The following is a 23,189-nucleotide window of genomic DNA, read 5'->3' as shown; positions in this document are numbered from 1 at the left end:
ACAAATAATAAGTTCCTACAGCTAATGCAGCAACCCGTGCTCCATTTCCCACTCGTAGGTCGACTTTACCCTTGCTTAACCTTCTACTTCTTCTTAGTCCCTGTAAATTGGAACATAAGTGTGAGCCACAACCTGTATCTAATATCCAAGAAGTTGAATTAGCAAGTATACAGTCTATAAAGAAAATACCTGAAGATGGAACGACCGTTTCGTTCTTCTGATCTTCCTTAAGCTTCAAGCAATCTCTCTTCCAATGCCCCTTCTTCTTGCAGTAGAAGCATTCAGATTTAGAAGTGGGTTGGCTCACCTTCTTCTTATCAGACTTGGTGCCGCCAGCTTGCTTAGTTGGGCTGGCCTTCTTTCCACCTTTCTTAGCATTCCTCTTCTTACCAGATTTCTTGAACTTACCCCTACGCACCATAAGCACATCTTGCTTATCACTTTTGAGCGTCTTTTCAGCGGTCTTCAGCATACCGTGAAGCTCAGTGAGCGTTTTTTCCAGACTATTCATACTATAGTTCAGCTTGAACTGATCATACCCGCTATGAAGAGAACGGAGGATGGTGTCTACAACCATTTCCTGAGAGAACTGTTGATCCAGCCGACTCATATTCTCAATGAGTCCAATCATTTTGAGAACATGTGGACTTACGGGCTCGCCTTTCTTAAGCTTGGTCTCAAGAATTTGCCTATGATTCTCGAATCTTTCGACTCGAGCCAGATCTTGGAACATGTTCTTTAACTCACTGATGATCGTGAAAGCATCTGAGTTGATGAACGTTTTCTGTAGATCTGCACTCATGGTTGCAAGCATTAGACATTTTACATCCTTGTTGGCATCAATCCAATGATTGAGGGATGCCTAAGTGACCCCTTCTCCTGCCGCTTCGAGCATCGTCTCTTCCAGGACATACTCCTTTTCTTCCTTCATAATAACTATTTGCAAGTTCCTTTGCCAGTCAAGGAAGTTTTTCCCGCTCAACTTCTCCTTTTCGAGAATTGATCGGATGTTGAATGAATTGTTGTTTGCCATAGTTAAAACTACAATTTAAAAAAAGAATAAACAAATAAATAACCATTCACAGTTTCTCTTAATAAACTTAAATTCTAGCATGCATGCATAATTCAATATTTATTAAGAATTTTATTCAAGTTATGTGTTCCGGCAGGTGTGAATAAAATGATTCCAAGATCCTTAAATCATTGAAGAATTAAGCACATTATGTATTTAGACTCAATTCTAAAATATTTTAGGTAAGCAAATCCTTTGCTAATAGTCTAGAAACAACTCTTGGTTGATAGGTACGTCTAAGGTCTTATTAGGTAAACCTATCAGCTGTTTTGCCACGACATAAAATGACTCCTTACTTATATCGTTGAGTTTCACCAAAACTAACATGTACTCACAATTATTTGTGTACCTTACCCCTTTAGGATCAATAAGTAACACCTCGCTATGGCGGAAAACTATTACTAAGATTGATGTAAAGGTTATCCAAGTAAGTGTTACTTTGGCATGGCACCTTTTAACTCAATTTTAAAGTTTGGAACTTAAGGCTCTTACTATGTTGGTTAGATTTTAAGTTAACTAAAATCCTTAATCATGCAACATAATCAAGCCATAATCTCATGCATAATTAAGACATATTTAAAGCCATAAATAACTTAAAGCATGCATAAGATTTAAATGTGATCTAGTATGGCCCGACTTCATCTTGAAGCTTCAACTTCAAACTCTGTCTCTTGAGAATGGATTGGAAACTCCGTCTTGAATTTCACCATGAGAGGCGCCATTTTCTTCAAATAGGATATGCTATAATTAAAACTAATTACAACTATTTGATGGTACGCAGACCATATTTAAAATAAAAACTTTGGTGCATTAGACCAATTTTACATTCAAATTAATGGTACGCAGACCATATTTTCTATCCTATTTGGGTCATACTAGTCACTTTCCATAACCTGCAAAATATTACATTTACAATATACCATTCACCCATTCATTTATCAATGAATGGCCCACATAGCAAGTTAGTAGAAAAAATCATGCATCACATAAACATTTGCAGCAACTAATTTAAGGTTCCAACAATCTACAAATTATTCAACCTTATTAGTTCTAATCGAGTTGTTTTAACCTTAAAGGAATATAGACCTAATCAAGAGTTTAATGACTAAAAGCTCCTACTAAAACCAAGAATTTACATGCTTTAAAAATTTTTTAAACATAAAATTCTATTTCCTAGTCCAACCGGAAACTTACAAATTTAATTAAAAGTTAAATCCCTTAATTTTTAAATCCCTTAATTTTATTTTCAGTTGAGTAAAATTAATTAATTTAAATTTTATCAAGGTTTTAATTTTAGTAAAATAATTAGTATAAAATAATTTATAATAATTAAATTAATCAAAACTAAATTCCGAGAAAAAATTAAATTACGAAATTAAATTTAATTAAAATCGTTTTCAACCGAAACATAAACAAACGACCCTAACGTGCCAAGGCAAGGCCGTAGGCCGAAGCCCACGCCTCGCCCAAGCAGCCACGCCGCAGCGCCCATGGGTCGCGTGCACAAGGCAGCGCCCAGGGCCTGCATTGTTGCTGGCCGAGTGACACACCACAGCAGCGCACCAGCCCAGTGATGTGCTTGCTGCCTGCGCGCTGGGCAGGGGCGTTTGCGCAGCGGCACGCGAGCTCCCTTGCTCGTTGTGCTGCTGCCTTGCCTCGTGCCTTGTGCTACGATGCATCGTCGCCTTTTGTCGATCATCCGCACAACATACACCGCACAGGGTCGTGTCTGCCGCTCATTGCTTCGTACCGCATGGGCGACGAGCTCCCTTGCTCGTTGTCGCATGCCCGCGCTATGCAACACCCCTTAAGGGTAACACTTAGCTTCCATTGTTTCGTGCGTGCAAGATTGGTGATTGTTTTATAAAAATTAATAACATTTATATTTTAAATTTAACGACAAATTAATAATCCATATTAATTTCACTAAATTTAGGCGAAAATCGAAAATTTATTATTCTAATTAATTTTCGATTACATGTATTTTTAGAGATTAAAATCTAGGTCATAAAATTTTAAAACTTTTCAATTTTAACAAATTTTATGGGGGTTTTTAATCATAGGATCCTATTAGGCTTCGAATTTGGGAATTCTGGGTTCGGCGTCAAATTGCGATTTTTGTCAAAATTTTACAACGTCGTTTACATGCGAAATTCACTATAAAAACATAAGGTTCCGACCATTATTGACAAAATTGCCGAAAAATCTTGCGAACATATAATCAAATAATCGCACGAATTTGCAATTAATTACATACACGAAATTAATCACCCCTTTAATTCTTTGCAAATTTATAAAATTTAATCCATGTTAACTATAATTGATTATGGAATTAATTAGAGGCTTGTGATACCACTGTAAGGTTATGAAAATATAAACAATATAATTCATGCGGAAAAACCATAAAGCCAGGAATCCAAATTAATTGCCACATAGTCAATTAGCATAATTTAGTATACATACAATGTGATGCGTGCCTTCTCTAGCTTCTCCCGAACCGAACAAGAACAAGTATAGGACTCCAAATGTCGTCCCTCCGTAGATAGCCCACATCATGTCCGGATACGCCTTAGATTCAACCAACTAGAATATTCTCTAAGGTTTTATGTGCACTCGGGAAACTCACAATAGTGATAGGCAAGTATTAAATTCTCTCTTGAATTTAATGTGTTGGAATGGTATTGAATAGAATAATAAATTGTGATCATGAATCACATATTTATAGGGTGGAAATAGAGGAGTTGTAACCCTACTAGGAATCGATTAACTAAATCTATTAGGACTCTAGTTAATTAATAACATTAGAATTCTAGGGACAATCAAACACTAAGTATTTCAAATTTACCCTAAGCATCTAATTTTAGTAGATTTAGGAAAACAGAAGATTGCTTAGCTTGCAAGCAACCGGCCGGCCAAGGCCTTGCAGCGTGTGGCCTAAGCCCACGTTGTTGCGCTGAGCTTGGCGTCTCGCAACAGCACGCGGCCCACGCTAGGGCGCTGCTGCCTTGCTTCGGCCCAAGCGCGCTTGGCGTCCAGCAACAGCACGCGGCCCACGGCTGGGCGCTGCTGCCTTGCTCGGCCCAAGTGTTGCTGCTCCGTGCGGGTTTGCTTGGCGCTTGCGCTGGGCCTTGCGTCTCGCAAGCTCGTTCATCGAGCATTTGCACGTCGCGCTTCCGATTTGTTTTCCGATTCTGGAATTTTATTTCCGATTCGAACAAATATTTATGTTTCCGTTAATATTTCCAATTCCGAAAATATTTTCCTTTTCTGACAATATTTCTGATTCCGGTAATATTTCCGTTTCCGGCAATATTTCCGATTCCGACAATATTCACTAGTAGAAAAATCCTTATAAGTTCCCCCTTATAGGTGGCTCTTATCAAACAAGGGCAACATTTTTTAAAAAAAATTAAAAAAAAAAACAAAAATCAAAACAGTCCCTCCAGTTTTGAGTAAGAGCAACTTTTAACTTGAAATTTTTGCTCCCGTGTTCTCGCTGTCCTCAACACACACATTTTCTCTATCTCCTTCTTCACTCCATTCCACCGCCGGCGACGTTTCTCCTCTGGTCTGTCACAAGCGCGCAACAACCTTCACGTTCACACACTCGCACGTCGCAATTCTCCTCTGCTCCTTCACCGGCAATCAGAGTGGCGATTTCCCGATAGCTACGCCATTTCATGATCCCATGCTTCTCAAGTAATTCTCTCTCCTATTTCTTAGATGTTCTTTGTTAATATGTATGAAATTTATGAATTCAATTGAAATTTCGATTTATGATCCACATAATTTTTTGATTAGGTAGTTCCAATATGATTTTGATAATTTTTGAGCTTTTTTACCTAATTGTTGACGTGTTGTTCAACTTGGATCTAAGGATCAAATGTTTACTTTTGACTTGCAAATTTTCATGTTGTTTTGCATTTTTGTGGAATACTTTGATCAGAAGCAGTAACGATTCTTGCAACCAAGTTATTGTCAACTATTTTTAATGTAGTTATGATCGATTCGTTATATGCTGTAGTGGATTGGTCGCATTTTGATTTTATTTTCGTATTTATCGCACTTTTAATAATCTGGAAATTTGATCTTATTGTTGCTTTAAATATTCAGTAGATGCAGTTTATGCGTTCTATCAGTTTTATTTGTAGTTTCCAGTATTGAATTTGTTTTGGTGATTTTTAGTAACAAAATGTTGCTTAGCTGGTTAGATGTTAAGGAAATGTGTGTTAATATTTTCTTTTGAGATCCAATTGCGTGCGCGTATGTAATTTGTCTAGTTCTGGATAATAGTTTTTCTGTATTTTACAAGTCAACTGGCCAGAGAAACTAGGCTTAGGCCTCCTCCAGAATGGTTTTCTGATGCACACAATCTACTTTCGAGTAACCACTAGTGTTCTGTTGCGTGGTTCTTTAGTGTCTGCTATCAGTAGTGTACTGGTTTTTTTATCACTGAGATATCAAACTTTGACGTTATCATTTGGGGTTTTTGGAAAATTGCCAACTCCTTTTTTTCCATTATCTGGCCTGATTTTTATCTGATTTGAAGAATTAGTCCAATGTAGTGGTGTATGTATTTGTCTAAATTTGTTGGTGTGGCGACAGGTGAGTCTACTATATGATGATCATACAATATTGAAATTAGTGCATCAAATGTGTAATTAGATGTTTACTACATACAAAATGACAGAATAGTGGTTGGTTAGTAATGAATTACATATTGGTCACTTAAATTAGGTGCTTCAATATTGACTATTGTTATCTGAAGGGTGTTCATGGATATGGATAAAATCTATCCTAATGCTACTCTAATCTATGTGCTCCCTTCACTGATTCAGAACACCTTTAAAAAAATTGATGCTGCCCTTTTATATCGGCTCTGTGAGGTGTTGTGCGCACCCACAAGAGAGGGATGTGCGCGCGCACAGACCCTGCTCTGCGCCCCCACAAGAAAAGCCTCTGCGTCCGCACACAATTTCCAGACTCACTGCATCGAATTTGCTATTTTTGTGCCCCCACAAGACATGTCTGTGCGCGCGCACAGACATGTACCTGATGTTCAGTTGTTGTTCTGCTCGTGGTTTGGCTATGTTGTTGTTCTGCTCAGTTGTAGCTATTGCTGTCAAGGCTCGTAGCTGCAGTGAATGTTGAACGTTGCTAGCTTGGCCTATGCACTGCATTGTGCTCGTGCTCGTGAGCCCACGGGGCTGCTCTGGGGCAACAACTACACGTATACAGTAGCTTTGTGCACGATGACTGGTGAAGCTTGAGCAATGACAATAAAAGAGGTGCAATGAATGTATTTACACTGACATGTCCATATGGTGTTTTCTATAACAGAGTTCAAAGCTGTTACAAAGGAAATATGTAAGCTGCCATCCTTCTTCTCTATCGTCCTTTTCCAAAAGATTGATGTCAACGGTACAGAATTTGTCACCAGGTATACAACTTAATGATGGCAACGTTGCTGGAAATTGAAATTTATTCCTGTTTACTTTGCATGCTTTATACTTGTCATATAACATGTAATCCAATGCATCTGCAGTGTTGCGTTGATGAGGCTAGCTGAGATGGACTACTGTGGGACTACCAGGTAACAACCTTATTTAATATGTTTCTATATAGGGTTTTTGATGCTTTCATTGTGTGTAGTAGGTAAACATGAATTTGAAATTTTTTGTGCTGCATAATTTCCGAACTTTGGTAGGTGAGTCCTATTCTTTGGAAAAACTTTGGTGCTTCATAAGTAAATGTAATAAAATCAGCAGGCCTTAGTATCAGATTCTTTGATAACAATGTTGTTGAGATTTCTGCTGGAGGAATAACAGCACAGAAGAATGTTTTTTCTGTAGATGTTAGTGCAGGTTGCTTATCTGCATGAAAGAAAATTAACTGCAATGTATGCTTCTGTTTGTTTGAAGTTTGAATTGACTAGGGGCCTTATCATTTTTGCATTTATGTAAAGAAGGTCATGGATCTAAATTCCTTATAAGGAAACTATACTTATTTCCTCTTTTGCTTCTCACACATTGATTAAGGTGACCTCAGCCCACAAAAAGGTAGAAATTCATTGGACTTGTGAAATTGTCTAACATAAACATTGATCTGGATCCTCAATACAGCTATATAATCAAGATTTTTATTGACAAAAAGTATGCTTTGCCTTATCTGGTGTTGGATGCTTTGGTTGCTCATTTCATGAGATTTGTAGAAGACTCAAGGGTTATGCTAGTGATCTGGCATCAGACTCTTCTTGCCTTTGTTCAAAGGTTAGTAATCCTCCTCTCCCTGTAGAACAGAAAATAATTTCGTTGTCAATGACATGCTTGAGCATGTGGTTTCCCATTTTCATTTCTCCAAATATTTAAAGTTCTCAGGGACTTTTTCTTTTTTCCTGAACTTTGTGGTTTCTCTTGTTAATTTATAATGGCCTATCCCATCTTGAAGCATTCAGTTTCTTTGTATATCTGCTCATCTTTGTATGAAAATTATATTTTGTTTCTCTTTAGTTTTCAAAAAGGATGTCAGTTAATTATTTATGAGCTCTATGGAAATTAGTTATCTAGGTAATCTTGAGTAGGGTTTGTAAATTCCTGGAGATTAGTGTTTCAAATGTTGCTGTCATTGTTTCTTTAGGATTTCTATGGTCGATGGGATTGGAAATAGGTTCGTTTGTTGGTAGTTTAGATCGAAAATGCCATTTTTGGCCATAAATGACCTATATCGACCCAAATGAACCATAGGCGTGCATAACGAACTTTAAATGAGTCTTATAATCATATAACTAATCATCTAAATCATGAAAAAGGTTTAGAATGTGGATATAAGTTGGTTTGTTGGTAGTTGGGATCGAAAATGCCATTTTTGGCCATAAATGACCTATATCGACCCAAATGAACCATAGGCGTGCATAACAAACTTGAAATGAGTCTTATAATCATATAACTAATCATCTAAATCATGAAAAAGGTTTAGAATTTGGACTTAGGTTCGTTTGTTGGCAGTTGGGATCGAAAATGCCATTTTTGGCCATAAATGGCCTATATTGACCCAAATGACCATTAGGCTTGCCTAACAAACTTGAAATGAGTTTCATAAACAAATAGCTAATCATATGAATCATGAAAAAGGGTTAGAATGTGGAAATAGGTTCGTTTGTTGGTAGTTGGGATCAAAAATGCCATTTTTGGCCATAAATGACATATATCGACCCAAATTACCCATAGGCGTGCATAAAGAACTTGAAATGAGTCTTATAAACATATAACTAATCATATGAATCATGAAAAACGTTTAGAATATGGAAATAGGTTCTTTTGTTGGTAATTGGGATCGAAAAAGCCATTTTTGGCCATAAATGACCTATATCGACTAAAATGAACCATAGGTGTGCATAACGAACTTGAAATGAGTTTTATAATCATATAACTAATAATCTAAATCATGAAAAAGGTTTAGAATTTGGATATAAGTTCGTTTGTTGTTAGTTGGGATCGAAAATGCCATTTTGGACATAAATGACCTATATCGACCCGAATGAACCATAGGCGTGCATAACGAACTTGAAATGAGTCTTATAATCATATAACTAATCATCTAAATCATGAAAAGGGTTTAGAATTTGGACTTAGGTTTCTTTGTTGGTAGTTGGGATCGAAAATGCCATTTTTGGCCATAAATGGCATATATCGACCCAAATGACCATTAGGCTTGCATAACGAACTTGAAATTAGTTTCATAAACATGTAACTAATCATATGAATCATGAAAAAGGGATAGAATGTGGAAATAGGTTCGTTTGTTGGTAGTTGGGATAAAAAATGCCATTTTTGGCCATAAATGACCTATATCGACCCAAATGACCCATAGGCGTGCATAACGAACTTGAAATAAGTCTTATAAACATATAAGTAATCATATGAATCATGAAAAACGTTTAGAATATGGAAATAGGTTCGTTTGTTGGTAATTGAGATCGTAAATGCCATTTTTGGCCATAAATGACCTATATCGACTCAAATGAACCATAAGCGTGCATAACGAACTTGAAATGAGTGTTATAATCATATAAATAATCATCTAAATCATGAAAAAGGTTTAGAATGTGGATATAAGTTCGTTTGTTGGTAGTTGGGATCGAAAATGCCATTTTGGCCATAAATGACCTATATCGACCCAAATGAACTTGAAATGACTTGAAATGACTCTTATAATCATATAACTAATCATCTAAATCATGAAAGAGGTTTATAATTTGGACTTAGGTTCGTTTGTTGGTAGTTGGGATCGAAAATGCCATTTTTGGCCATAAATGGCCTATATCGACCCAAATGACCATTAGACTTGCATAACGAACTTGAAATGAGGTTCATAAACATATAACTAATCATATGAATCATGAAAAAGGGTTAGAATGTGGAAATAGGTTCGTTTGTTGGTAGTTGGGATCAAAAATGCCATTTTTGGCCTCAAATGACCTATATCGACCCAAATGAACCATAGGCGTGCATAACGAACTTGAAATGAGTCTTATAATCATATAACTAATCATCTAAATCATGAAAAAGGTTTAGAATGTGGATATAAGTTCATTTGTTGGTAGTTGGGATCGAAAATGCCATTTTTGGCCATAAATGACCTATATCGACCCAAATGAACCATAGGCTTGCATAACGAACTTGAAATGAGTCTTATAATCATATAACTAATCATCTAAATCATGAAAAAGGTTTAGAATTTGGACTTAGGTTCGTTTGTTGGTAGTTGGGATCGAAAATGCCATTTTTGGCCATAAATGGCCTATATCGACCCAAATGACCATTAGGCTTGCATAACGAACTTGAAATGAGTTTCATAAACATATAACTAATCATATGAATCATGAAAAAGGGTTAGAATGTGGATATAAGTTCGTTTGTTGGTAGTTGGGATCAAAAATGCCATTTTTGGCCATAAATGACCTATATCGACCCAAATGACCCATAGGCGTGAATAACGAACTTGAAATGAGTCTTATAAACATATAACTAATCATATGAATCATGAAAAAGATTTAGAAAGTGTCCTTGTGTTCATTTGGTTATATTTGGGATCGAAAATACCAATATAATTTCTATTTTCGCATATGAAACTTAATTTAATTTATTGGTTTGCATGTACGTTGTTCTTTTAAAGGTTTTCAAAACACCAAAGGAGGGGCCCTTTAACAAAGAGGAGTTGGATGAAGTTCGAGACAAGTGGGCTACTTACTTCAACGATTGGGAACTACCCTCAGTGTAATAAATAGAGCAGGCTTGTAGTTATCCGTGACTCTTGCATTATTTTGTTATTTATCGATGTAATTAATTACATTTGAATTAATTCGGTAATATTATTGGAAATTTGAAAATAATATCATTTTTGAGGAATGTCAAGCTGATGTTTGGTGAAACAGTATTCTATAAACGGGTTTTTCATGAAATGCTCCTGAGGTTTGCAAAAACGCACCAAATACCCTCGCGTCTTTTGAATCACATAATATACCCCTATTTTTTCCCAAGTTTGCACCAAATACCCCTAAACCGACTTTCCGTTATTCCTCCGTTAAGTCGTGTTTATAATTCACAAAATACAACTATTTTGAAACTAAGTTGCACCAAATACCAAACTGCTTTTAAACTGCAGAATTTGATTTCCACAAATCGTTCACCTAAATCAATTTAATCAACCTAAAAGTTAAACCTAAAACAGAAATATAAGTAATAATCAAATAAAATTGTGGAATAACAAGATTTATATAGCGTTTAAGAGTGCTTTATTACATCCCCTGTTAGGAGCCTTTGAAAATCTATATTGCCCTACCTGGAAGCCTGGATGCACTTGGCGTGAATGCAAGGAAAAGAAACAAAAGAAAAAAAAGAAGTAGATCCATTCAGAAATCATGTTTTAGCAGCTTTGTGGTTGGGATAGTCTAGCCTCTCGAATGCAAGCTGGTTTCATTGGTTGGTTATCAATACGATTTCCCTTTAATTTCTCTTCTGCAGTCTTGTTTTTTTCCATTCCCGACCTTTCTTCTCTGATCTAAACCCATTCTTGCAGCAGGTGCGGCACTGCAACACACAAAAAAGCCCCAATAATTCAGTAATTCAGTATCTTAGTTCTTGTTTTGTCAAAGCCCCAAATTTTAATGGGTACAATTTAACCTGCAACACTAATATACAAATCCAATCAACAACCCTTTCTTTGTTAATTACTACCCAAATCGACAATGATATCCCCAAATTACCAACACTCAATTACCGAAAAAGCCTCAGTCGAGAACCCTAGTTTTCGAAAAAACCCCAATAAAACAACCCTAGTTTAACCAATCCTCCAATCGAAGAACCCTAATTTTTAAAACCCCCAATAAGAGAACCCTAATTTATAAAGAAACCCCCAATTTCACAACACAAAAACATCACAAAGAGAACATAGTGAAAAAGAATGGAGGGAGGAGTTGAGGAGAGAGATTACCTGTCATCACGGTTAAAGCTTCCAACCTTGGTCAACAATGGTAGAGAGCACAATTAAGAATTGAGGGAGGAGTGAATTCAAGAACAATCCATTTAAATTTGATGGCGCGTGAAGGATCTCGATCTACACCGAAGAACATTGCGGTGGCGCGCGAAGGAGATCGACCACCGCCGACCAGAGAGCAAGAGGAAGAACAGGGGAGAGGAGAGAACAGGGGAGAGGAGAGAGAAAGAGGAAGAACAGGGGAGAGGAGAGAGAAAGATAAGAAGTTTGAGATTCTTTTGGAATTTATGTCGAAAAACATCATTAAGGGCAAAATGGTAAATTGCAACTAACGGTAGACTAACGTCCGTTAGCTTCAAGTGCATCTCATGAACAGTACGAAAAAATAGGGGTATATTATGTGATTCGAAACACGCGAGGGTATTTGGTGCATTTTTGCAAACTTCGGGGGCATTTCATGAAAAAACCGTTCTATAAATTATAATGCAGAATTTTATATTGTAAAATCAGAAATTATATTGCAGAATATCAGGAATTATATTGCAGATTTTTAAAAAAAAAATAAACTCAAAAGTTGCCCTTGTTGCAAACAAGAGCAACTTATGTGAGGCTTATAAGTTGCCCTTGTTAAGGGCAACTTTTGATAATTTTACAAAAGTGACCCCCCCATAGGTGGCACATATGAAGGGCAACTTATAAGCCTATTTAAGGGCAACTTATGATGTTTTTTCCTCTAGTGATTTCTATTTCCGATAATATTTTCCGATACGAGCAATGTTTCCGTTTCCGGCAACATCTACGACTTGGATAATATTTCTATTTCCGTCATGATCCATATTTCCGTTTCCGGCAATATCATCATTTTAGGAGTATTCTTTATTCTGTCTTTTGACAATTTCAGCTCCCACTAGAACCGAGATCCGTCGTTTCCGAATGTTCATAAATAGAGTATTTAATGAATAATATATTCACTTAAATACTTGATCCGTTCACGTACTATTTGTGTGACCCTACGGGTTCAGTCAAGAGTAAGTTGTGGATTAATATTATTAATTCCACTTAAACTGAAGCGGCCTCTAGCTAGGCATTCAGCTCACTTGATCTCTCTGAATTTATTAACTTGTTTAATTAATACTGAACCGCATTTATTAGATTTAACATTGAATGCATACTTGGACCAAGGGCATTATTTCCTTCAGTATGACTCTTCTAACTACCCACTGACCATCTGTCACACTAGCATACATGAGAGAATTACATCCACATTTCCTAGACTTTTTCTAGTTTCTCAAATTTGTTTTATTCACAAAGGATTTACCTGCTACGGGCCTCTTACTATGTTTGTCTGTTTCACCAAAGCAATCACATCTCCACGTGGCAGTAATTAGAACCTTACCCGGACCCTTCCCCGGACCAATAGCACCACAATGGACTACCCCAAACCCTTCTTGCCTTCCGTAACTTATGTAGTAATCATTTGCATTATCCATGGTCCCTAAAACCATCTCAACTGTTAGAGGTGGCACAACATCAACCACCATGATCTGAACTGTTGGAGTCTGCACAACATCCATGGTCCCAATTGTTGGAGTTTGCACAACATCCATGATCCCAGTTGTTAGAGTTTGCACAACGCAAATGATCCCAACAGTTTGAGGTGGCACACCTTCAACATCAATGATCCTAGTTGTTGGAGTTTGCACAACATCAACGTCATTGACCCAACTGCTGGAGTTTGCACAACATTATCCTCAAAATCATCATCACTTATTTCTTGCACAACATTACACCCCAAATCATTATCACTTATTTCCAACATCTCACTCTTTATTTTATTACTGCAATTCAATTAAAACGAGTATCTAAAATCAGATTAACAACTTCAAACAACAACAACATCAACTGGACTTGTCAAACAAAAACAAACTCAACAACTGCCACACAACAAAAAGTCAACAAAGGTCAACTTAGGCAAACTGCGGTCCATTGTTATGTTCTTACCAATCACAACAAAAATAAATCCTCCATATTCCACAATAGTCAAGAACATAAACCAGTGATCACAATTTCATAAAAATCAAAATTTCACAATTGCAATTATAATCCCATATCACACTTGCAATCATAATCATAATCACAATGCAAAACAATATGAAATTTTTTCATCAGAATGCAAAAAAATCGGAATCCAAAAACAAAAGTTTACATCCAAATGCAAATAAAACTCAGAACCCAGAAAATAAAAGTTCACAAATTACCAACTACATTCAATTGAACCCTGAAAATTGCGTAAATTATTAAGTTTGCTTAAAACTCAGAACCCAACAAAAAAAGTTCAAAAATTACCAATTACATTCAATTGAACCCTAAAAATTGTGTAATTTAAGAGTAATTATCTGTCAAAATTGTACGATATCCGCTCCGTTCTTCCCCAATCAAATCTCTGAAACTAGGGTTTATGTTCTTCCCCAACTAAATCTCCCTGAACTAGGCTTTATGTGAAGGAACTAGTTTTTCCCTAATTAAATCTCCCAGAACCTAAGAACCGGTGAAGAACAACAATATCAGAATATTGGAGGAAAAAAAAAAAAAATCAGATAGGATTTTGAAGAACAAACCAGTAAAGAACAACGTTGAAACCCAATGAAGAAGAAAAGAAGGGTGATGGGAAAAGAAAAAAAAAACAGGAGGGGAAACCATGTTATATCACTATTGTATTCATCTTGTATTCCTGATGAATATGTATTCCACTTGCCATGTCATGCATAGCCAGCTCACTCTTTCTCTGCCTAGTCATATACTCTTGCCTAGTAAGAAACTAACTTATCTTTATGTTATAATAAAATATTGTTATTATTATTATATGCCATATTGGGTATTGTAGCCAATATGGTATATTGGGCAAGAGTTCCTCTCTGTGAGACAAGTCCTAAATTTACAAAGACTAGCATGGGAAAGATAACAGGACACAAAAACATGTTGCTGTTATAGTATGAATTATAATTTCTCGTTTTCCCTTCATTTTGCGGTATGCCATTGCACAAGTAGCACATCATCTATACCAATTAACCATCTAAGATGAATGAAGACATTGAAGTAAGCACTATATATGGGAAGGATCTATGGGTTGCACAAACTATTACATTTGTTGCTCATATCTGTACTGTACACTGGCAGAAATATAGCATTGAAATTGTTGATATATATTCGGAATCATGGGACACGCTCAAGAACCCGCTGTAATGCTTTTTTTATCCCTTCCTGGTCAAGAGATGTAGTCATCTGTATTTCTTGAACCTGAATAGGAAATAGAAAAAAGCCGTAACATAAATTTGAGAATTTATCAGATGAGAATTAGTTCGGGGGAGGGGGGTTGAGTTGATACAGATGGGTCATTCACAGGGATACTTTAAGGCTCTGTTTGGCAGGGTGTAAAACGTTTTCATGGAATGTTTCGTTTGGTGTAAAATGTTTATATGAAAAACGATTTTCCCGTTTCAATCATTTTCATTTGTTTGTTATGGTAAAGGGTGTAAAACCATTTTCTATTCCCAAGGAAAGGAAACCACTTTTCTTCTTTACCTCCCTCTTCTCTCTTCCTATTAACTCCATTTTCCAACCCATCTACTCACATTTTCCTTTTCTCTATGACTTTTCTTGTAAGAAGCCAAACAATGTAAAACAAGTTTGCAAAAAAAAAATTCAAGGAAAATCATTTTTCACTGAAAACGTTTTCCGTTAAACCAAACAGAACCTAGTTCACGCAAAGGCAATTTTTTAGAAATATTATGGCAAATGTAGGGGTGAAATAGTTAATATCCTGACCAAATAGAGGGTATGGGAGAAAAATGTGCCTATACTCTAAAATACATACATTGCCGGGGTAAACCATTATGGGGAGGAAGATGAAGATGCAAAACTACACACCTGTCTTCCAGCACGAGCAAGTAGAGTGTAGTGGTTGTCCGTTGCTGGTGCCTGTCAAATGACATTGAGAAGTTCGATCAAGGGTTAGGCAATAATGGTATGAAAGAGAGCAGCTAAGTATGTTAGATGGTAGACAGGAAAAAACACCAACATTAGAAAGCCAAAGCTGGAGATCTTGTGAGACAACCCGCTTCTCAAACCCCTGCCGTCTGATTCCAACTTCACTTATACTGCACAAATAGGCAGAATAGTTAACCTTGGAGAATAATGACATAATAGTCGAGAATTCAGCAGAATAAACTGATACAGTGCACTAGAAACAAACATTTGTAGGTCCCACTGAAGCCTTAAACTAGTGATTAGTTAAGAAGTACATTGTGTTTGTATCATTGTATGTTTATATTTTAATTGACTTTTGAGCTTCATATGAATCAAAAAAAGCAAGCTCATATAGCTCAAATTCAAGATCCTTTGAGCCAATGATTACTACGTAGGAGTAGGTATCAACTACACATGTATGTATCTAAGTATCAGACTTAGCAACTTGAAAAATCCTTAATTTTGGTCCAAAATGAAGTGCCGAAAGTCCATACTCATGGCGGAGTTTAATGATTCGACACGGGGATATGAGGTGAACTGAAGAGTCTATCAGGCTTACAAATGTGAAGAACTTGCACATTTAAGAAAATAATGAAAATAATGATTGGAAAATGTTGGCTTCACTCATCTTCAAATTACTAAATACGTTTTAGTAGTACTTGGGAAAAAGAATTATTGAGAAAATAGAACCGGGATTGGAAAGCAATACCCCTCTTCCTTTAATAACTCCTCAAATATTTCCTCAAGCCCTGGAAGTGGCTGAATATCAGAGCTATCACTTGTATTTGAGCCAGGACTTGTTGCACCATCCTGTTTCAGAGTACAATTTAAAAAAATTCCTTAAATCCGAAGGATGCGAACTTAATCCTTAAATGAAGGAAAACATGACTTGAAGTTGGTCGTAACTCATACCTGAGGAATTACTTTGTCCAATGTCTCGAGCAATGGATCTTCCTCCAGTTGTCTGATTGACAATGTAATCCTTGATTTCTTCCTGCATTTATCGTCAATAAGAGTGGAGCTATGTAGTGGAATTACCCGAAATAAACACGTCCACAAATGAGCAATTAAAAAAAAGAAAAAGAAAAAAGAACTCCGCGTAGACAGATTTAGGCCACATAGAAACAACTTTTTGAAAGTCCACAAAAGCCTTATGAAAGATAGTACAAGAGGAAAAGGTTTGGAATTGAGGTTTACGGACAAATTTTGTCAAACATATAAGATATTTTCTCCTCCTTCGGAAATTCAATCAGCAAAGAGGTTGAATGGTTAGATCAATAACAAAACACATACATGATGCCAGATGTTCAGATTTCAGAACCAAGATTTTCAAATTCTAGTAGGTGACACTATCAGCATATTTGTTATATACAAAGTACATAGTGGTTTTTACCTGTCTATGTTAACAACTTTAGCTCTTGAAAAATCACCCACTCTTAAAACATCTCTGACGTCTTGAACATAATCCCATGAAACCTCCGAAACATGTACTAAACCAGTAAGATGGTATTTTCCTGTATTTATAATTTTTACACATCAGGATAGTAAAGAAAAAAATCATGAAAAAACAATTGCAGTAACAAAATATTCAAGCATAAAATATACCATCAGGGAAGCGCAGATGAAGAAAGGCTCCGTAGTCCTCAACCACACCGACTCTTGCCTCAAAGATATCCCCTTCTTTGATTTTCTCAGAGTATTTTGACCAAGTGGCCTCCTTCTCAGAGAAAATCAATTTCTTACTCGCTTCATCCACCTCAATTACCTATTCCATCAATGTCAAAATAAAAGTCTGATAACAGTCTAAGAGATTTAGGAAACAAAGTTACTCAACTGAAAATAAGCCAAGTCAAAACATGGCGATAGAAAATGAAAACAATCGCACTTCAAAACATGATGATAGAAAAATGAAAACAATCCATAAGTTTGGTTGGAAGGCGTTGAGTTGGCTCAATGTAAGCTCAACTAACTTCATGTTTTAAGGATCATTTTACTTACTCCTTTGTTTATATGCTGCCAAAGATGCACAAAAACTTACTTATGATTGTCAAAGGACAAGATATGCAAACACAAATATTTCCAGAATAAAGAGCTTATATTAGTAACCTTCATGTTAATGACAGACCCAATAAGTCCTCTTGCAATCTGTTGAATCGTCTTCTTTGGTTCTGCATCAAATGTCAGATGTCAGCACAATAATTACTGAAACGTACCCGTAGTAATTCATCAAGGCAACCAAATATTCACACTTCGACAACGCAAAAGTATTTAAGTGAACACCGGGGTGACAGCTATAAGTTACTCAGAGTCTGAGACCATTAGTATAAAAGGGAGAACGCTGATCAAACCAAAATCACGGCTAAAATGAATATTGTCTCCAGACTCTCCCTGTAACATCAGTAGCATGGACTTCCTATTGACTGTTGTATTATTTCAGATGTAACAGATATCATTGTTATGAATTGAGGGTAATGCATTAAGGAGGTAATAAAAGTCAAACACCACCACTTCTCCGTAATATTTCAGATGTAACAGATATCATTGTTATGAATTAGGGTGATTATTACTCTCAATTGGGGGTAATAGATTCCCCTTCCTCCCTTCTCCTCACAACACCACCACTTCTCGTCATCATACCACTACACCACCCTCCTTGCAACCACCTCAATTCGCCTTAATTTCCTTTTATTAAGGCGGTTTGACTTTTATTACCCCCATAATCCATTACACCCAATCCAAGCATGCCCTAAGGGAGAAAATTTCAGCAGTTATATACCAGAGTAATAACTAGCCAAACACAATATTACGGAGATAAGATTCTTCGGTATGAGCAGCCAACAAAAGAGAAATTACAGTCTGAAAGTCATCCAAACCATGATAAATTACAGAAAAATGCAATCACATCATTATTCCAAACAAAATTAATTAATAAAAGTGAAAACACCCCCTTGTCATTCCTGTAATCAGTAATGTCTTCTTCATGCCATACATTATGTCATCCAGACTAAGGAAAGGGTAAAGTACCTTCACAAGAATATGACGGGCTCAACTGTGGGAAAGGAAGAAAACCGACAAGTGACTGGAAACGAACTAGCAAGCCACCGTTATTGAATCCTTCAACTCTTCCCTCGTAGATGGATCCTGTTTCTTTATACTTCTTAGCTGCCTCCCAATCAGCAGGCCTCTATTTCTTCATAGCAATAGATGCATTAGCATATACATACAATATCAGCATCCAACTCCAGACAAACTAATCACTCATACAGTTTAATAAGTCATTTTTTTTTCCATCATAATCCAAAAGCCAAAGAAGAGAAGTGAATTGGAATGAAGATGAACAGTCAAAACAAAACTTCAATCAACATTGCAAAACTCTTTCAGTTCATTCTTTCCAGCTCTAAATAATCAAACAATTGCACCATCTTGATTACACCATAGTCTTTCCAGTTGGTTCAAACAAAATCAGTAACTCCACCAGTCTACATATCCACTTGGTATATCCAATTAGACTAATCATTATCGAGTATGTGAATGCCAACTAGCTTAGTTGGATAAAGTATTTGGGGTAGTAACCAAAACTCGAAATCAAATTCCGTCTACCTCATTTCATATGTGAAACCATATACACTCACTCAGTTAACAAAAATCTCAGCACAGGCACACAATTACAACTTACAACCTCTCAAGGTAGTAGTATAAACTTTTGGAAGTGGGTAATAACAAAAATTGTTACTTTGATTAGCAATAAATATAATTGAAAATCAAAAGGTTGCAATCTTTTCTATAAAATATCCTCAAAAAGTGAAACAAAAATGAGAGCTGAAATGAAACTCACCCGAATTGAACGAGGGGGTTCAAGAGACAGGGTTGAACCATCCAAATTTTCATCAATTTGAGAATTTACTGGAGCAGCATGAAGTGGGTATCTGCTAATTACAGATTTTCTATGATAATTTAAGAGATTATTATTATTAAATGGGATGTAATTATATGAAACATAAGATATGATATTATCATTGGCTGAAGTTTGTGAGTGAAAGCAAATATTTGTTAATGAACCTACTCCTAAAGATGATAAATTCAAAATTGGCATTTCTTTTGTTATTTTGGGTAAAAAGAATTACAGAATTTCTGGGTTTAATGGGTTCCTGCCATTAGAGTGAGCTTGAATAGGGTCTGGTTTTGCAAAAATATTTGGTGGTAATGAAAAAAAGATGTATTTTTCAGATTTTCTTAGTTTTTTTAATTTAATTTCTTGGCCATGTGTAATTTTTGTGCCCACGAAAATCGGGTATGGAATGGAGTTAAATAGCCCCATTATTTTTGCGTCATCCGGTTTGAGTGGACATCTTCTTTGAATTGGATTATCCATTCTGGAGTCTGGAGACACATGAATTGCCCAAATTCCTGGATTTAAAGTCAAGTTTGTTTTAGTGCTTGGTCGACCTGGTCAACGGGCAGGGGCCATTAAAAACTCGGATCCAACCCGCTAAAAAACAACGGGCCCGGTTTTTTATTTTGATAAATGGGTTGGGCTCTTAAAGAATTAATTATTAATGGATCTTTATAGGGTTGGATTGAGTCTTTACCGAATGACATCCACATAAATATCACTCGAAAAAACATGTATGAAAATGCAAATAAGCAACTAAAGATAAATAAACTCATAGAGTACGTACTGAGGGAGATTTTAGGATAAAAAGTTTCATGTCCGTACATATTTTGATAAAGGATCGGAGTTGTTAAGGTGATGCTGTAAAAAGATTTGGTAATAATGTACTCCGTAGTTTATTTTCTGTGTTATGCCTCTGAAAAGTCTGCGCTATGAAAACTCCCTGCAACATCTTTATTGATCTTACAAAGTCTGCGCTATGAAGGGGATAGGTAAAGAAAAGTAAAGTTTAGATGAAGTACTACAAATAATACGGAGTAACTCATTTATAATTATAAGTATTTGTGATATTATTCAATTATTCGTTCGGTTCGGTTACCATTATTTCGGTTCGGTTACCCGCAATTTTCATTTGGGTTTTTCAAATATTTAAAATGACCTTAAATCCTAGTATTTCGATTCGATTAACCACATTATTGGCTCGGTTATTTCGATTTTCGGGTGCGATTTCGATTTTCTAGATTTTTTGCACAACTCTACTTACAGGGTTACACCATTGTTAACGAGGCAGGATACACCACTGGTAACTAGCGGGTGTATTTGCACAAACCCGGGGTATTTTGGTCACTTCACGTGTTTCTGTTGACAAGTCAACAAATGCTTTCTCCTGTCCTTAATGACAATATTTGTAAAAGCAATAACGATATTTATAAAAATAATGACAATGTTTATAAAAACAATGACAGTATTCATACTATAAAACATAATTGTTCTAGAACACATCTAGAAAGCGAAAAACAAACCAACAATAACCAGATAATTAATGAAAATTTAATACAACAATGACAGTAACAAAATAATCAATGACAGTATATCCAAATGACATATTGTACGTAGCCATATATACGATCATTCAAGTTCAAGATATAACCATTCTGAAAATGATAATAGAGTTAAAAAGGCACGAATTTACACAAGTGATGCTAATTCATAATGAATTTGTTGAAATTCACAATTGTACAAGAGTTCTTACCTCATCCACAAAATTAAAAGCTCAAATGATGCAAAGAAATCAAGAAGAATGTGATTTAGTCAAATGGGTTAAACTAGAAAAGGATGAAGTTAGTGGTGAAGAGGAAAATGGAGAGAGAGTGGAAGATGATGGAGAATGAAAATGCATAAGGGAAGAGGTTGAAAATGATGGAGGGCCAGCTTTATCATTTCTTTTAATTTACTTTTTTTTGGCTGGGTATGGGATGAGGAACCCGCTGGTTACCAACGGTGTATCATGCCTCATTGTTAACCATGTGCTAAAAAAAAATTCGTCCCTCTTTCTCTACCCACTCTCTCACTCATCATTTTTCAATTTTCCCATTTGAAATACTAGTTGTTAAACCGTGCGCTAGCGCACGATTCCCCAAGATATAAAAAATAATTCAATTAAAATGCTACGTAAAAATACAGACATGAAATTCCATGGTTAATGCAACGACGAAGAACAATGTTAAAATATCACGGTTAAGTTGGAATTGCATATAATAATATTAGTATTAGCTTATGAAAACTTCAGCTCAGATGATTAATATCCATCAATGTCAAAATAAATTTTAAACTTAATCACAAACATTATCTAAAAAAGATTCTCTAAAATATACAAAGAACACATCCTTGCAGGAAATACACAAAGATTATCTATTAAAATCTTGCAATCTCGTTGTGCAAAATGCATGGTCATACATTTTTCGACAAATTACAAACAATATCAAACTTAACTTTCTGTCCTCCCCTTTGATTTCTTTCAGTGCGAAGGCTAATCAAGCCTGATTAGATCACATGTCTAACATCAATTCAACCTCACCCCGAGTCATCTCACCATCGATTCTTTTTTATTGGTTTGATACATCAGTTATCTTCGATCGAGAGCTTCTTTTGCTAGTAGACCGACTCCTACTTTGTGAATATGGAGTTCTTTGTTATACCTCATGAATACTAATCAGTTATGGTACCACCCCGAGAAAGTATAAACTTCCAATCGTATATACACATTCCCCTCAATAACGATAAACTTCTTCACATTCGTGCATTCAAACAGACCTAAACTTTCTATTAGCATGACAAGTTTCAAAAGATAAAATAAGCCAACGTAACTCAAAATAGCTTCTCAAGGAAGATGGCAAACCTGTATTGTGTATCTTCATCAATTTTCTTATGATTAACCAGAAAGAAGCTTTATGTAGCCTCCCCTGCGTTAAATATCCTGTTCAAATTTCACTAAATCTCACTGAGTACTGGAAAACAAGAGTGTTATTCTTATTGCTGAATTCAGAAATTTTTGCTAATATATGTTTTATTACGAGTCAAAAGACCTATAAGATTAAAATCACCTTCAATTCGAATACACATAAACTAAAGTAGGCATGAGCAGGCGTATCAAATTAAGCTTGTTGATGTGAAAATTCTAACAATCTAAACAAGGCTAGATGAAGGTAAGTCTCTCCTGGACTGTTTCAATCTTGAGTTCTTCCGACATAAAAATGATTGTGAACATATTGACCAAGTCAAATTTGCATAATTCCGAACCTTCGTATACCCTATGTATATTTAGATCCGTTCTAGATGGTCATTGTTGCCGTTTTAGGAGTATCAACTGGTAAACATTACTCATCTAGTCGTCTTAGTCAAATGTAGATGCATTAAGTTAGCCGAAAAACATGACAAGATTGACAATCTTAATGCATTCAAAAAATGCTTCCGCAAGATCAAAATCAGAAATTAAAACACATGCATTAATTAAAAAAAAAAACAATAAAGCAACAAAATCGAAAGAAATCTAACCTGAAGAAAACCCTAATTGAGCCCATCTCAACAAATTATGCCAATATTATAACCATCTCACCAAGTCCTCTCAGCATTCAGCAAACTAAAACATAGAATGAGAAAAACAAAATCTCACCTACATACCATACCTAATTAGCTGGGATTTCA

The 23,189-nt window shown here is 35.9% G+C and overlaps 2 protein-coding genes across 6 annotated transcripts; one reads left to right on the top strand and one right to left on the bottom strand.

The window, feature by feature from the left end:
- Nucleotides 1–4,508: 4,508 nt before the first annotated feature.
- Nucleotides 4,509–10,485, top strand: LOC110792945 (bystin). Of its 5 annotated transcripts, none has more exons than XM_056835011.1 (5): nucleotides 4,509–4,771; nucleotides 6,413–6,439; nucleotides 6,618–6,665; nucleotides 7,195–7,341; nucleotides 10,247–10,485. In XM_056835011.1, the coding sequence occupies exons 1-5, from the start codon at nucleotides 4,761–4,763 to the stop codon at nucleotides 10,356–10,358; spliced, it is 345 nt and encodes a 114-aa protein (XP_056690989.1). In that variant the 5' UTR covers nucleotides 4,509–4,760; the 3' UTR covers nucleotides 10,359–10,485. The 5 variants fall into 5 exon arrangements, with proteins under 5 accessions (XP_056690989.1, XP_021853457.1, XP_056690988.1 ...); XM_021997765.2 differs by having other exon boundaries at nucleotides 6,413–6,512; XM_056835010.1 differs by having other exon boundaries at nucleotides 4,519–4,771; nucleotides 5,911–6,439.
- A 4,045-nt stretch (nucleotides 10,486–14,530) lies between these two features.
- Nucleotides 14,531–19,831, bottom strand: LOC110792946 (uncharacterized). The gene is made up of 10 exons (XM_021997766.2): nucleotides 19,428–19,831; nucleotides 18,617–18,776; nucleotides 17,699–17,760; nucleotides 17,198–17,357; nucleotides 16,986–17,106; nucleotides 16,505–16,586; nucleotides 16,302–16,402; nucleotides 15,645–15,723; nucleotides 15,494–15,544; nucleotides 14,531–14,863 (listed from the first exon to the last, which is right to left on the bottom strand). Exons 1-10 carry the CDS (start codon nucleotides 19,683–19,685, stop codon nucleotides 14,780–14,782), a joined length of 1,158 nt encoding a protein of 385 aa, XP_021853458.1. The 5' UTR covers nucleotides 19,686–19,831; the 3' UTR covers nucleotides 14,531–14,779.
- Between the last annotated feature and the right edge of the window lie 3,358 nt (nucleotides 19,832–23,189).

Source organism: Spinacia oleracea, chromosome 1 (genome assembly GCF_020520425.1).
Source record: "Spinacia oleracea cultivar Varoflay chromosome 1, BTI_SOV_V1, whole genome shotgun sequence".
NCBI lineage: Eukaryota > Viridiplantae > Streptophyta > Magnoliopsida > Caryophyllales > Amaranthaceae > Spinacia > Spinacia oleracea.
The sequence above is the reverse complement of the archived record's forward strand: the minus strand, read 5'-3'. Positions and strand labels throughout refer to the sequence as shown.

What these genes read in the sequence shown, in the direction of transcription:
- LOC110792945 (XM_021997765.2), top strand. An exon ending in GACTACTGTGGGACTACCAG is followed by an intron (nt 6,666 to 7,194) that starts GTAACAACCTTA and finishes TCCTCAATACAG; the next exon opens with CTATATAATCAAGATTTTTA. An exon ending in CTTCTTGCCTTTGTTCAAAG is followed by an intron (nt 7,342 to 10,246) that starts GTTAGTAATCCT and finishes GTTCTTTTAAAG; the next exon opens with GTTTTCAAAACACCAAAGGA.
- LOC110792946 (XM_021997766.2), bottom strand. Translation starts at nt 19,685, where the DNA reads ATGCCAATTTTGAATTTATCATCTTTAGGAGTAGGTTCATTAACAAAT. An exon ending in AACCCCCTCGTTCAATTCGG is followed by an intron (nt 18,777 to 19,427) that starts GTGAGTTTCATT and finishes ATGAAGAAATAG; the next exon opens with AGGCCTGCTGATTGGGAGGC. An exon ending in TCATCTGCGCTTCCCTGATG is followed by an intron (nt 17,107 to 17,197) that starts GTATATTTTATG and finishes TTATAAATACAG; the next exon opens with GAAAATACCATCTTACTGGT.